At 44.1% G+C, this 15,563-nt stretch overlaps 2 protein-coding genes across 2 annotated transcripts in view; both read right to left on the reverse strand.

The window, feature by feature from the left end:
* polr2b (RNA polymerase II subunit B) overlaps nucleotides 1-15,563 on the reverse strand; it is a 221,312-nt gene that overhangs the window by 142,352 nt on the left and 63,397 nt on the right. The gene's annotated exons all lie outside the window — the stretch shown is intronic.
* On the reverse strand, nucleotides 82-15,383 carry selenot2 (selenoprotein T, 2). Its single transcript, XM_085183606.1, has 6 exons — nucleotides 14,795-15,383; nucleotides 14,247-14,357; nucleotides 14,050-14,176; nucleotides 8,256-8,343; nucleotides 706-835; nucleotides 82-326 (listed from the first exon to the last, which is right to left on the reverse strand). Exons 1-5 carry the CDS (start codon nucleotides 14,995-14,997, stop codon nucleotides 714-716), a joined length of 651 nt encoding a protein of 216 aa, XP_085039732.1. The 5' UTR covers nucleotides 14,998-15,383; the 3' UTR covers nucleotides 82-326; nucleotides 706-713.

Raw genomic sequence — 15,563 nt, forward strand, 5'->3', positions numbered from 1 at the left:
CACACTGAAAACATGCTGTGAATAAAAGGCTCGATCTGCATGCACATGTGCATTTACCTGCAAAACCACAAACAGGCAGGAAACAGAACTGAACATTTTATTTTCACAATAAAAGCTTCACACAAACAGCCATCTACTTCCTGTCTACATGCTAATTAGCACAAGGCTGCCAGCAGTGCTTTCTGGTATTGTAGTGCTGAAGGTGAGCCGGTGCAGAGGGAGTGCTCAGTTCATGGCGAGGAACATCCAGCCGGGCCCTTCAGAATATGTTTTAAGGCCCGCCCTTCATGAACGCCATCAGGAGAACGCCTAGCAAGCCGGAGCAACTGGACACAGAACAGGTAATGAGAGAGAGACACACCTGAATACAGCACAGCTGAGACCATCTCACAAAACATACTCCCTGAAGCACTTAAAGAAATGTTTCTTTCTGTAAATCAAACTCTGGCCCCGCCTCTGCCTCACCTGTCTCGGTGTCACACCCATCTCTGGACTGACTGGACCGAATTTTTGTTCCTCTTAAATTGACTAAATTCAGTCTTTGGAGTCACAGGTGAGTCTGTACTTGTCAGGTGTTTCTCCGTGCATCAGTACAAGGAAAATCTAACAGATAGGTTAAGCTGACAATCTGATCGCACCTGCCGAGTTCACACAAACTTCCTGTGGGTCTCGTCACTGTGTGCCGTTAACTTGATGTGCATTCACCTGCAGCTCTAAGTGGAGGTGAAGGTCATGTGATCCACCTGGTTCATCTTCATGTGGTTGTCGAGGATCTGAAACATTTCCTGGATGTTCGGGACATAACCAGACTGAAGCTTCGACCACAGGGGCACATCTGAGGGGACGACAGAAAGCGTTACACCAGGAAATGAGGTCAGAGGAATGTCCCTACCTCATCTCCACAAGGAAACCTGGGTGTGTTTGTACAGTTCAAAAATGACCTCTCACCTCCTGTTTAGGAGAAGGTAACTCAGACTCGTATGGTGAAACTACAACATCCAGAGGCAGGCCGCACCTCTTACTTCCCCTTGTGTTCTGAGCTCGTCATCATCCACAGTTTTAAAGAGGCAGGCAGCACGATTCATTGAGTAACTCCAATTATAACTTTATTATTTAAAAAAAAAATCCTTGATTCTTCATTTAACGGACGGCACTTTAATAACAACAACAACGTACTTCTGATCTGGTTTCTCTCATATCACGTCATTGTACACACAATTAATAACAAAATAAATACATTAATCTGCATGTTAGGGTGAATTGTTAAATGTTTGTCATTTTTATGTTTACCATTTGTACATTGTTTTAATTCTGTGAAAGGAATTCTTTCTGTCCTCCCCTCCCCAGATTCTCGAGGTTCTAGGTGGGGGGGCTGCAGTGTTTTATTACAGACACATCCTTGTGCTTTTGATGTAAGCTTCCTGCGTTTAAGACCCTTTGGTCAGCAGGAGGTCTAACACACACACACATAACACACATACACACACACATAACACACACATAACACACACACACACATAACACACACACACACTCTCATAACACACACACACACTCTCAACACATACACACATTCTCAACACATACACACACACACACTCTCACATAACACACACACACACACACTCACATAACACACACACACACACACTCACATAACACACACACACACACACTCTCACATACACACACACACACACACTCTCACATAACACACACACTCTCACATAACACACACACACACACACACACACTCACATAACACACACACACACACACTCACATAACACACACACACACACTCTCACATAACACACACACACACACACACACTCACATAACACACTCACACACACACACACACACACACACTCTCACATAACACACTCACATAACACACACACACACACTCTCACACACACACACACACACACACACACACACACACACTCTCTCACACACACACACACACACACACACACACTCTCACACACACACACACACACACTCTCACATACACACACACACACACTCTCACATAACACACACACACACTCTCACATAACACACACACACACACACACACACTCACATAACACACACACACACACACTCTCACACACACACACACACACACACACACACACTCTCACACACACACACACACACACACACACACACACACTCTCACACACACACACACACACACACACTCTCACACACACACACACACACACACTCTCACATACACACACACACTCACATAACACACACTCTCACATAACACACACACACACTCTCACATAACACACACACACACACACACACTCACATAACACACACTCACATAACACACACACACACACACACACACACACACACACACACACACTCTCACATACACACACACACACACACTCTCACATAACACACACACACACACTCTCACATAACACACACTCACATAACACACACACACACACACACACACAGCTTTGTCTTAGAACCATGTGGGCGTGGCTTTGTTCTGACATGTTTTGTGTGAACTGTCTCTCAATAAAGGCTGCTGGAGGAGGTCAGATCTGGGGGTCATTTTCGTGGTGGACACAGACGAGGCCTCGATCGATCGACTGTCTTGTTTTCTTCATGATGAATAAGTCTCTAGAATTAGCGGGGCTTGTGGAAACACAGACCCAACACTGCACACCTTCATCGTTTTGATTCTTGAGTTTATTCAAATACTTTTAATGGGCGGGAATTGCACAGCGATAAGCATTTTGCCGTATGTCACACAGTGCATGATATGTGACCAATGAACTTTGACTACAGACTACAACAGAAGTGTGTGAATAATAAACTGTGTTAAACCTAAAACACTGATAACAGCAGCAGCGATGATGACGCTGGCACAGTTTAACGTGGAGGCGGAGTCTGTTTATACAACGTGAAGAGCAAAGAGGCAGAGGCGTTACCGACACAGTGAGCTTAGGTGGGAAGAAAGAAAGCACAGCCTCCGAAACAGCAGCGCTGTTCTTGAAGTCACTATTAAAACCTGGAAACAGCTGACCAACGGCGAAAAGCAAACTTCGTAGCTGCTCCACCCATCGCTGTTTATTTTACAGACAAATCTGCAGTAAAGCTGCAGAAGTAAGGCTACATCAAAATATGCAGATGAACTGTTAACTGAGTCTGATATAATGTTTAATTTATAGAGCTCGCTGAAGGCTGACGGCAGCCAGCCCACTCTCCGTCCCAGTGATCCCTACAGGACTGAGTCTAAAGGGGGGCATAGAGTGTCCTACACCATATTTACCCCCAGGCTTTGTAACATTGTTTTTCAGATTTAAAGTGGAATAAAACTACATTGGACAACACGCAATGTGCCTCCTCGTATCGGTCTGAGCTGCCTCACCGCTTTCGGACAGACACCGTAAAACCTGATCGCACACTCGATTATTCTGGTTTACAGGCCTTCATCACTCTCTGAGCTGATACTTCCAGCTCAATCATGAACCTTCTTAAGCAGATTAAGATCCCACACAGGAACAGATCTCTCCTTTCACAATAAAAGTCCTTTACATAAATATAAAAGTTGTTTGCTGTTTTATTATATTTACTGTACAAACTACAACTTGATGTTTAATTACTGCTTACAGTGTGAAAATATCTTGGTTTACTATATTATTATTTATACACACACCCCAGTTCTTCCAGTTATTTATCACAATTCATGTGTTTCAAGTCCAGCGAATAGGTTGAAATGGTACAAAGGTAAGTGGTAAACTGCCAAAGGTAAAAAAAAAAAAAGGTAAGGTTACCCAAGATGAAAAGTAATGTACACGTCAGAATTACACAAAAAGGCCTTTTTCAGGGAACACAACATGAGTTAACAATTCAAAGATGTTCTGCAGTGCTGGAGGTTGATCAGCCTTGAAAGTTGGTGCTACTAATTCCTACAGGTGTTCCAACTTGTCTGGATTACGTCCCCCTCTGTCTGCATGAAGCAGTGTTGGAGCACACTGTGGTACCATACCCTCATGGGCATCAGCTGAACAGTACTGTAGTGTGTTGATACAAACATGGTGATAATAACAGTGGAAGAGACACAGACCATCATAACACTTATAAATGTCGGTCTGTCCGACAGAGAAACTGCAAAGAAAGTCAAAGTGTCAGTGAGTCCAGTTTCCTTCAGCATCCAAAGGCTCAGAAACAAACTGTGACAGGAAGAGGTCTGCAGACCCAAAGACATGACTGAATCAGAGGACACGTTCCTGAGAGTTAACAGCTGTGATATAGGCGACTTACAGGACAACAGCTTCAAGCAGCTTAATAGTGGTCGTAGTGAGCAAGTCTCAGTTTCAGGTGTGAAGACAAGGCTTTGAGCTGCAGGTTAGACAGGACGAGCTGCAGCAAGAAAGCCAGACATCAGAATAAGACAAAGAGGCTTGTCTGGGCCATGAAACGCCGACATTGCACTACTGAAGACTGGAAGAAGGTATCATTGACTGATGGATCAACATTTGGACTCTTCGTTTCATCACTCAGGATCTTTGTACGCTGTGGAGTAGGTGAAAAGATGGTTCCACAGTGTGTGGCATCAACATGGAGGAGGAAGTGTGATGGTCTGGGGCTGTTTGCTGGATCCAGGGTCGGTGACTTGTACAGAGTGAGAGGCTCCCTGAACCAGAACAGCTACCACAGCACTCTGCAGCCTCATGCAGGACCCTCTGGTATGAAGCTAGTTGTGGTGTTCAAAAACATTTGACAGGTAGTGCATTTAATAGATATTATAAGGAGTTTTGGTCAAGTTACTTGAAAAAAGTAATCAGTAACTAATTACTGATTACTTCCCCAAAAAAGTAATCCCGTTACTTTACTGATTACTTATTTTCAAAAGTAATTACTTAGTTACTTTTTAAAAACACGATTTACAACCTGAATAGGTGATAAAGCGATAGATCTTTCAGCCCAATTCTACTTTTTCTGCAATTTTCTGTTACAAGTAACGCATAACGCGTTACTGCCCATCTCTGATTATAAGAGTTTTTTTGTTTTTTTACAAAAACCATGAAACTGCATGATTTCAGAAAAATCACACCATGGAGCCCTGCTCTAAGAAACGGTCACAGATTTAACTCCATTTGTAAAGCTGATTTAACAAATAAGTGTTCACAGTTTTTAGTGTGTGTGTAGCATCACCTAGTGCATGTGTGTTTTGGAAAAATACACTGCTCAAAATAAATAAATAAATAAATAAATAAATAAAGGGAACACAAAAATAAACATCCCATATCTGAATGAATAAAATACTCTTAATACTTTGTTCTTTACATAGTTGAATATGCTGACAACAAAAATCACACAAAAATTATCAATGGAAATCACATATAGCAACCCATGGAGGTCTGGATTTGGAGTCACACTCAAAATTAAAAGTGTAAAAACACACTACAGGCTGAAGCAACTTTGATGTAATGTCCTTAAAACACGTCAAAATGAGGCTCAGTAGTGTGTGTGGCCTCCACGTGCCTGTATGACATTCCAACAATGCCTGGGCATACTCCTGATGAGGTGGCCGATTGTCTCCTGAGCCATCTCCTCCCACACCTGGACTGAAGCATCTGCCAACTCCTGGATGGAGCAAGACATGATGGCCCAGATGTGCTCAGTTGGATTCAGGTCTGTGGAACAGGGGGGCCAGTCCACAGCATCAATGCCTTCGTCTTGCAGGAACTGCTGACACACTCCAGCCACATGAGGTCTAGCACTGTCTTGCATTAGGAGGAACCCGGGGCCACCCGCACCAGCCTATCGTCTCACAAGGGCTCTACGGATCTCATCTCATTCCTAATGGCAAGCTACCTCTGGCGAGCACATGGAGGGATGTGCAGCCCCCCAAAGAAATGCATCCCCACACCATTACTGACCCACTGCCAAACTGGTTATGCTTGAGGATGTTGCAGGCAGCAGAACGTTCTCCACGGCATCTCGAGACTGTCATGTCTGCCACATGTGCTCAGTGTGAACCTGCCTTCAGGGCACCTTGGTGATCGCTGGCAAAAGCCAAGCGTCCTGCACGGTGTTGGGCTGTAAGCACAACCCCCGCCTGTGGATGTCAGGCCCTCATGGAGTCTGTTTCTGACCGTTTGAGCAGACACATGCATATTTGTGGCCTGCTGGAGGTCATTTTGCACGGCTCTGGCAGTGCTCCTCCTGTTCCTCCTTGCACAAAGGCGGAGGTAGCGGTCCTGCTGCTGTGTTGTTGCCCTCCTACGGCCTCCTCCATGTCTCCTGATGTACTGGCCTGACTCCTGGTAGCGCCTCCTTGCCCTGGACACTACGCTGACAGACACAAGCCTTCTTGCCACAGCTCGCATTGATGTGCCATCCTGGATGAGCTGCACTACCTGAGCCACTTGTGTGGGTTGTAGACTCCGTCTCATACTACCACTAGAGTGAAATCACCGCCAGCATTCAAAAGTGACCAAAATGTCAGCCAGAAAGCATAGGTGGTCTGTGGTCACTCCCTGCAGAACTTCTCCTTTATTGGGGATGTCTTGCTAATTGCCTATAACTTGTTGTCCACTTCATTTGCACAACAGCATGTGACACTGATTGTCAATCAGTGTTGCTTCCTAAGTGGACAGTTTGATTTCACAGAAGTTGTGAATTGACTTGGAGTTATATTGTGTTGTTTAGTTGTGTTCCCTTTATTTTTTTGAGCAGTGTAGATTGATCTGTATGACGGACCAAAACAGAAGCTTCCAAGGAAGAAATTATATACTTTCAGAAACCTTATTTCCTTGGTGTTGGTTTATAACTACTGTTGGCAAACTGCTGTGTAATTAGGTGTGTGGGGTCCTCTACAATTCTTGTGGCTTTGTGGATGCAAAAAGTGTCCGCGATGGAGGAAAGAGAGGCTCTAATGATCTTCTCAGCTGTTCTCACTATCCGCTGTAGGGTGTTGCGATCCGATACGGTGCAGTTACCACACCAGACAGTGATGCAGCTGCTTAGGATGCTTTGGAGAGTACCTCAGTAGAAGGTGGTGCAGCATCTGGAACACTTAGCCTCATTTTTGCTTTTAGCCCTAATGGTTTCCACTCAGTTATCACTTCTGTCACTCGTTAGCTAACCTAAACTAATTTAGGTCTGTTAGCAGCAGCAACCAATGAAACAAGTGACATCACTCTGTAGGGCTGTGCGATATGACCAAAATCTCATATTCCGATATAAGACATTTATCGTCCCGACCACGATATAAAAAATTTAACATTTTCTGTAAATTTTGTGAATCTCAGGCAGCTCAACTTGCGTGAAGTGTTTCGAGCTGGGTGTCCTTTACCTGGAATCCAGTGTTTTAACCGATGCATGAAACTATACATTTTTAGACATAGATTGTAAAGGCCGCCCTTTTCTTTGTGAGTGTTTATTACACGGCGTGCTGTGGGGAAAAGCCTGTTCTAACGTTTGAGTCTAAGGTTTATTTTTTAGCACCTGACGGCTCTATTTGCTTCTCATCCGTAAACACTCTGCATACAGCGGAGCCACGCGATGGTTTTACCGTCATTGTTGCTAACGACAGCACGTAAAAAAACAGGCGCTTGTCCGTCCATAGTGTGGTTATTTTAAATATAAGAGAAAGCTTTAAGAAATTAATATAGTCACTACAGTGACCATCAAAATGATGAAAAAAATATTGCCGTAAACAGTTTATTTTGCGACACCATGAAACAAATGATAGCGTGATAGGAAACGATAGATGTTTTTATATCGTCATCCGATATATATCGTTATATTGAACAGCCCTATCTGTGAATGTTTTTTGTTTTTAAATCAAGCTTCACATACAGTTTGTTTGAGCAGAGCTCCATGATAGAAATTAGACTGAATACATACATGTTCTCTTTAATAACTCACACAAAGAAAAGAGTGAGAGATCATGTCTAAGACATGTACGCAGAGCTTGCTGTCAGAGTTACAAGAAGTATGAGCACTTTCATATAAGTAAATAACAAACTGGGTTTCTGGTACAGATCAGGCAGCATTACAGCAGGATGTGAGGTCAGCAGTGATGTAATTGGTTACAGTAAGAAGTGCTGTTCTGTTTCTGATGACTGACAGTTTATTACTCTGAATACTTTGACTTTAGTGCAGACAAGCGTGAAGTACTACAGTAATTTGAGTTGTAGTACTGAAACTGTGTCACAAGCATGATGTTAACACAAAAGTCTGGTCCAATCAGAACTCACCATTTAGTGTGACCTCAAAGGCTCCAGTGGACAGGAAGTGAGTCTCCATCATGTTACAGAGGAAGAAGGCCATGAGGCAGGAGAAGATCTGCAACAGAAGCACAGTGTCCGTTACCATGGTAATCAGTAAACAGCACCGGTTACCATGGTAACAGCAGCAGGATAGGCAGACGATTCTACAAGCTAGTGCTCTGATCACACCATAACCTCAGTCATCAGTCTATTCATGAGTGTTTTTCTAAGGTCATTTAAATCATTCCTCAGTTTAAATGAGCTGCACTGACAGCCTGGAGAAACAGGAATTGGTGAGATTTGGCCTGTCAAGCTCCTTTTCCATTACTACCTACTGGGATCAACTCGCCACGACTCGGAGCGACTGGTTTTCCATTGCCAGACCACCAACCTCTGACTCTCTCCCCCACCGATGTAGGAGCGGTGCTGCGCAGGATTAATGTCCACAAGGCTGCAGGTCCTGATGGCATCCCCGGGTGTGTTCTCAGAGCGTGTTCTGGGGAGCTTGCAGGAGTGCTGACAGACATATTCAATCTGTCCTTGGCCCACGCTGTGATACCAGCTTCAACTCCACCTCCATCGTCCTGATACCCAAAAACTCCAACCCATCTAGCCTCAATGACTACCGCCCAGTAGCACTCATCCCCATCATCACTAAGTGCTTAGAGCAGCTGGTCCTAGCACACTTCAAATCCTGTCTCCCCCCCACCCTGGACCCCCACCAATTCGCATACCGCCAGAACAGGAGCACAGAGGATGCAGTCTCCATCGCACTGCACTCTGTCCTCTCACACCTGGACAACAACAACACATACGCCAGAATGCTGTTTATAGACTTCAGTTCAGCATTCAATACAATCCACCCCTCACAACTCATTAGGAAACTGACAGACCTGGGCATCAGTTCCCTCATCTGCAAATGGTTACTGGACTTCCTGACCAACCGCCCCCAACATGTCCGGCTGGATAACCACTGCTCATCTACAATTACAATGATCACCGGTGTACCACAAGGCTGTGTGATGAGCCCTTTCCTCTACTCTCTCTTCACCCACGACTGCAGACCTGCTGATGGTTCCAACACCATCATTAAGTTTGCAGATGACACCATGGTGATTGGCCTCATCAGTGACAAGGATGAGGCCGCCTACAGGGAGGAGGTGGATCGTCTGGCTGAGTGGTGCAACAGAAACAACCTGCTGCTTAACACAGAGAAGACCAAGGAGCTCATCGTGGACTACAGGAGGAATGCTGACCCACATCCACCCATCCACATTAAGGGGACGGCTGTGGAGCGTGTGAGCAGCTTCAAGTTCCTGGGAGTCCACATCTCCGAGGATCTCATCTGGACGACCAACTGCTCCAAGCTGGTCAAGAAGGCTCACCAGCGCCTCTTCTTCTTGAGGACTCTGAGGAAAAACCACCTGTCCTCAGACATCCTGGTGAACTTCTATCGCTGCACCATCGAGAGCATCCTGACCAACTGTATAACAGTCTGGTATGGGAACTGCTCTGCCTCAGACCGGAAGGAGGTGCAGAGGGTCGTGAAAACTGCCCAGTGCATCGCCGGAACACCACTTCCTGCCATAAAAGACATATACAGGAAGCAATGTCTGAAAAGGGCTGGGAAAATCATCAAAGACCCCAGTCACCCAGCACATGGACTCTTCACCCTCCTGCCCTCTGGGAGGCGCTACAGGACCTCCCAGGTACTGGAACAGCTTCTTCCCCACAGCTGTTAGACTCCTGAACTCTGCCTCCTGACATCTGACCCACGTTAAACTCATGGACTGAACATACACACACCCACCAACCACCTACACACACACACACACACACACACACACACACACACACACACACACACAAAATGGACAACTGTACCCTCAAACACACAATAATAACATGGACTGAACCACCACTCACAACCACTAGCACTTTATATACCTCTGCAGAAATTATCCACATATCTCACTGATCTTAACTGCACTACTGTATAGTTCTGTGTAAATAATCATTCTGTACATACGATAATTTTTAATCCTACAACTGTTTATAACTTGCATAGTTCACATTTCTGTATAACTGTATATCTCAGATTTCTGTATAGTTTTTTATTTCATATTTATATCCTGTTCATAGCTTGTACTCACTACAGCCTGTACATACTTATAGTTATAGAATATTCATAACATACTTCATACCGTGTACATTATAACATACGATAATAGACCCATTTCTGTAATATACTTACATATCTATATTTCTAATATATATTGTAATATATCATGGCTAAAGCACTTCTGGATGGATGCAAACTGCATTTCGTTGCCCTGTACCTGTGCAATGACAATAAAGTTGAATTCTAATTCTAATTTAAAAAAATATATGGTGGTTTAGATTTTCGTGAGTGACACGCTCTCAGACTCATCGAGCGATACTACTGACCAGCCAATCAGTGGCTTGCAGTCAGACGATGTCACATTTTAGTACCTGCCCGGATCGATTGGAATCCTGGGAAAGCAGTTACAAAAAAAAAAAAAAAAAAAAAAAAAGGTACCAGGTACTGTGACCTGATGCAAAACCCTGCAAACAGTGATGAACCGTGCAGAGTTGATTTGAGCAGGCACTAATGGAAAAAGGGCTTCAGAGTTAAGAGACTTAAGCTCACCTGTTGGATCCATAACCAGCACTGATTAGTGCATCAGATAGCACAGCGACTATCTGGCTCTTTGGATAAGTTATACTTGCAGATGTTTGAAGGATGACTGGAGAGCAAAGGACTCCAGTAATGTTTTTTTCACAGCAGGTGGGCATGTTCCAGTAGCTCTGATGTCACGGCAAAATGTGTAATAGGCACGCTGGTCCACTGTGTCCATTTACACACCCATGTAAAAATTGGATTACCAGCAGGGGGAGCTAATGTATTTAAAGTCAAGTCAGTAGTGAGCAAAACATATTAAGTTAATTCCAGGGTCCTTAATCAGCAAAATCCATTATACTATGTTAATATGTATTTCCATGTAAATGTCTGTTTAAACACGTTGCTGTGATTATATTCATGTTGGCTTGAAATAAAACGTCTCCTTCTGCTGGTACTACAGATTACTACAACTTCTGCAAGCGTGTACATTTCACATTTTGGAGAGGCAAAGCGTTACATGGAAACAGTGGACCAGCATGTTGATGGAATGGTAGAGTTACTGTCATTAGTAAGTCCCACCTGAAACAACAGTGTGGGTGGAGTTTGCCTGTATGTGTCATCAGTTGGTGATTAAACATTATCAGTATAGGGCTTTGGAGCGTGATGTCACGGGGGTGGGCGTGGAAAGGATTTTGGCCTGATCCGCCATGTTCGGGGTCTAAGCGCAAGCGACGAAGGAGCGAAGGCACACACAACAGCCACGGTTCGTATTTGCTGTGTGGTCGGCTGCAATGTTCGATCGCACGACCGGCAAGAGAATAAGCTTGAAAATGGTTTATCTTTTCATTCTTTCCCAACCTGGAAGCAACATGAGGCAGCTCGTGTATCGATGTTAGCAAACGAAGGCGTGTAGCCTGGATAGCAGCTGTGAGACCAGCTGATATCCAGTTCTCTTCCATCTCCAAATATCTGTGGTGCTCCAGACATTTCATTCCGGTAAGTTCTAAATATGTTCATTTCACTCTTTATAGCCTATTAGTTTTATTTTCGATGCACTCTGAGCTCATAGCAAATTAGAACAAACATCCTACTGAGTGATTTTGCAGAACTACCTTCTATTTATAGAGATGCTAATTATTTGGCATCATTGCAGCAAACCAGCCTATGAACTGGATGAAACATCATGACTGAGTTCCAGCGCTACACAAGGGACCTGCTTCAAACATACCACCATGCCAATCAGATTACTTCTTCCATGTGAGGGTGAAGAGGTGACCCTTCAGGATAAGATGGTGAAGGTTTGCTGCGTTTGGTGAACAGTGTGATAATAAAACCAGGGAAAAATGAAACCTGCTCCTGTTAAACATTCCTAAGTCTTTTGCTGTATAAATAGCAGTATTTTTTCAAAAGATACAGTAATTAAGGTAATATTAGTAATGGGTGATACCATGTAAACACTGTCATGATTTTATGTAAACATTTTGTCACTTGTAAACTATAAATGATATGGATTCTACACTGTAACGGATGTGATGTTGTATAAAGTGGTTTTAATAATAAAAAAAAAAGGCAAACATTAGTTTGTTTCTTTATTCAATTTTTGAACAGTGGGACTCAGTCAGTACATATTCAGTAAATGCAAATTATTTACACGGCAGTGCACTACAAGCATAAATCTAGACCCCTGGATAAAAACATTATGGCATTATAGCAGTGACAACTCCTCCACAGTAGCAGGTGTGATTTTTCTTTTTTGAGGACGGCTCCTTTTACCTGTCACTACAGATGGTCTGTTTATGTTTTGATCAAGAGCCTTTTTTAGGTAGCTGAAGAGGAGAAGTCTATCTTATGGCCAACCACTGACTGTATCTTGGTCACATTACCCAGCAAAACCCAGCATGCAGGTTCATCTGTAACAGTCCTTGTGCCATGATCCGCACTGTTGCTTCTACTTTAAACAGAAGAGCAGTGACATGGCTGCAGGTCTCCACGACTCCGGCCTTACAGGTGCAGCGGGCGGCTTCAACCTTCCCTGTGATGCTCACAGTGACCCATGGCTGCAATGCTGGTTCATTCAGTCTTTGAGAGTGCAGGACCTGAAACACACAAAGTTCATTTAAAGACAAGAACTATGAGCCCAGGCCGACATAAATGTGTTTAATCTACTTTATCATAAATGTAACAAAGTTTTTAGAAAGTTAGCACATGTTTCATTTCTTTATGTGTCCATCTATAGAACGCTGCATGTTAAAGTGTAAATCTGCCTGTTCTCTGTCAGAAACCTGACTGCAGAAAATGAACCTAAAGTATGTAATGCAAGGATGTTATCACTTTAGAGATGGAGAAAGCATAAAGTGACAATTATGAATCACTTAATATGATAAGGAGATTCTGCAGGTCATTAATTAATGTATAAAGTTAAAATAAAATGTATTTTTAGTGACACAGGATACAAATATGGAAGCAAGATGTATAATTAGAATTATTTATAATAAATATGAATAAATCATTGCAATTTCTTTAACCATAGAGAATAACTAAATCCTTCAGGACAATGTCACATCAATGCACTGAACTCACTATGTTTTCCCTCTAACAGAGCCTCCACATGTTCTCACTGTAATTTCCCCTCATGAAGGAATTTATGCTGCACTAATCTGAATGTTTGCAGGGAAATCAAACGCATTTCATACTCAGTACTCGAGCTGACTTACCTTTGATTGAATGACGACTTGTACGCGCTGACTCCACAGACAAGGTACGAAAATATGTCAGGCTACATCAGTAGCGGTTGGTCTTCAGGGTTTCTACTCCACGGCCGTATTTCATACGGGTCCACATTTCCAATGCACGCTATTTTCTGCAAGTACCGCCGCTTCGCCTCTGGACGCAATCGGTCTCTATACCGTCCGTTTCTTTGGAGCTGCTTTTAAGCATCTTGTAATCGTCGTTCCAACACAGTGTGTTTGTTTTGATTCATAGACCCCGAACATGGCGCCGCGCTCCCACAATGCATTGCGGCGTGACGTCAACTCCAAAGCCCTATTGAACAGTGGCTCAGGCTGCACCAATCAAGAACCACTAACAAACAGCCAATCACGGAGCCATGCACATGTGCTATCTGCTAAGTGCTGGTACCTTGTTGTTCTGACTCCAGGTCCAGGCAGGTGGCGTCTGGAGGTGGAGAAGCAAGAAGGGGTTCTGACCACTAACGATAACCAAAATGGAGAGCAGCTTCAGATACGAGATCAGCTGAGCCACACACCTGACGGGAGGAGGCAGGTTAGACACAGCTGTAGAGGCTGGGGACAGAGTTTACAGACGGAGCACCTCACCTGCTGAAGGCAGTGGGAGGGTAGTTCTCGCCCTGGATGCGGATGTCCGGGTACACCTCGCTGATGGCCAGAGAGTAATCCTGGAAGACTTTACTGTAACCTCAGGAGATACTGAAAGAAGCACATCTGTTAGGATATTATAATCTGTCACACTTACACACACTGTCACACACAATAACATTAGCCGATCAATTATCAGGTGTTTTTTTTTTATTTTCCCGAAAGACGGACTTTGAAGACAAAACACCTGCCTTAAGGTGTCCAATTAGATGGTCAGAAGCGAAGCAACTCGAACTTGATCAGCCAACAAAATCCGGGTGGTCTCCAAATTCCAACCGACCAAATGAGCAAAGTTGGGTTACCCGAAGCTCGTTAACGACAAGTATTCACCGCTAGTTAGCGCTGGCGCCGTAGATCACACTAACTTAACTGGTATTGTCGATGGTTTGTGTTTAGATTTTCACCCACCCTGTCTTTATTTTCTCTTCACCTCGGTCATTCTCACGGTTGCTCACTGCTAGCCTCTGTTAGTTTCTGTGTTAACTCACCAGTACTGGAACCGCAGTACGGGGCCGCTGTAGATCGCCGCCTTAGCGGGCTTTCCCGGTTCCGTGTCCGGGAAGACGGCCGGGTTGTCGGGTGGTTGGTGCCCACTCTGCGAGCTCGACCTTCCGACATAAATGTCCCGGAGGGTGAGCGCCGTGAAGAGGAGCAGGGCCACCAGAAGGCCAGTCTGGCTGTACTCCGCCATGACTGCAGTAGTCAAACACAGGAATCGGAAGCGGTGTCACTACCCGATCCGTACCGGAAACCCGATCGGTACCCCGCATGCGCAAATCTTACGTCACTTCCTCTCTTTGCCAACATTGCGACACTCAATATATTTGAATGATACGGTTAGCGCCCAGTTAGCTCCTAGCATTTCTCAACAGCTCTGCCTCCTTTTCGACTGCCCGGGACATTTAAACAATGGATAATCCGTATACAAACAAATCATGCTTTTCTCCTCAACAGAGAGCGTTCCCCGATTGAACAACAGCGCCATAAAATAAGAAGAATGGCGCCTAATTACAGACTTAATAATACTGACTTAGCAATGTGTCACGTGAAGATTCAGCAGCCAGATTAAGTGTTTACTGACAATTGACAATGAAAGCGGACATCATCATCACTATTCCAGTCAATCCTCTCCACACAGACAAGCATAAACACACTTGATTATCACTAAATCAAATTTAACACACGTTTGTAATGACGCCAATTCAGTTTACAATAGGGTTCATTCGCTCGGTCAGCAGGTGGCAGTATCCTCGTACA

Source organism: Neolamprologus multifasciatus, chromosome 2 (genome assembly GCF_963576455.1).
Source record: "Neolamprologus multifasciatus chromosome 2, fNeoMul1.2, whole genome shotgun sequence".
Lineage (NCBI taxonomy): Eukaryota > Metazoa > Chordata > Actinopteri > Cichliformes > Cichlidae > Neolamprologus > Neolamprologus multifasciatus.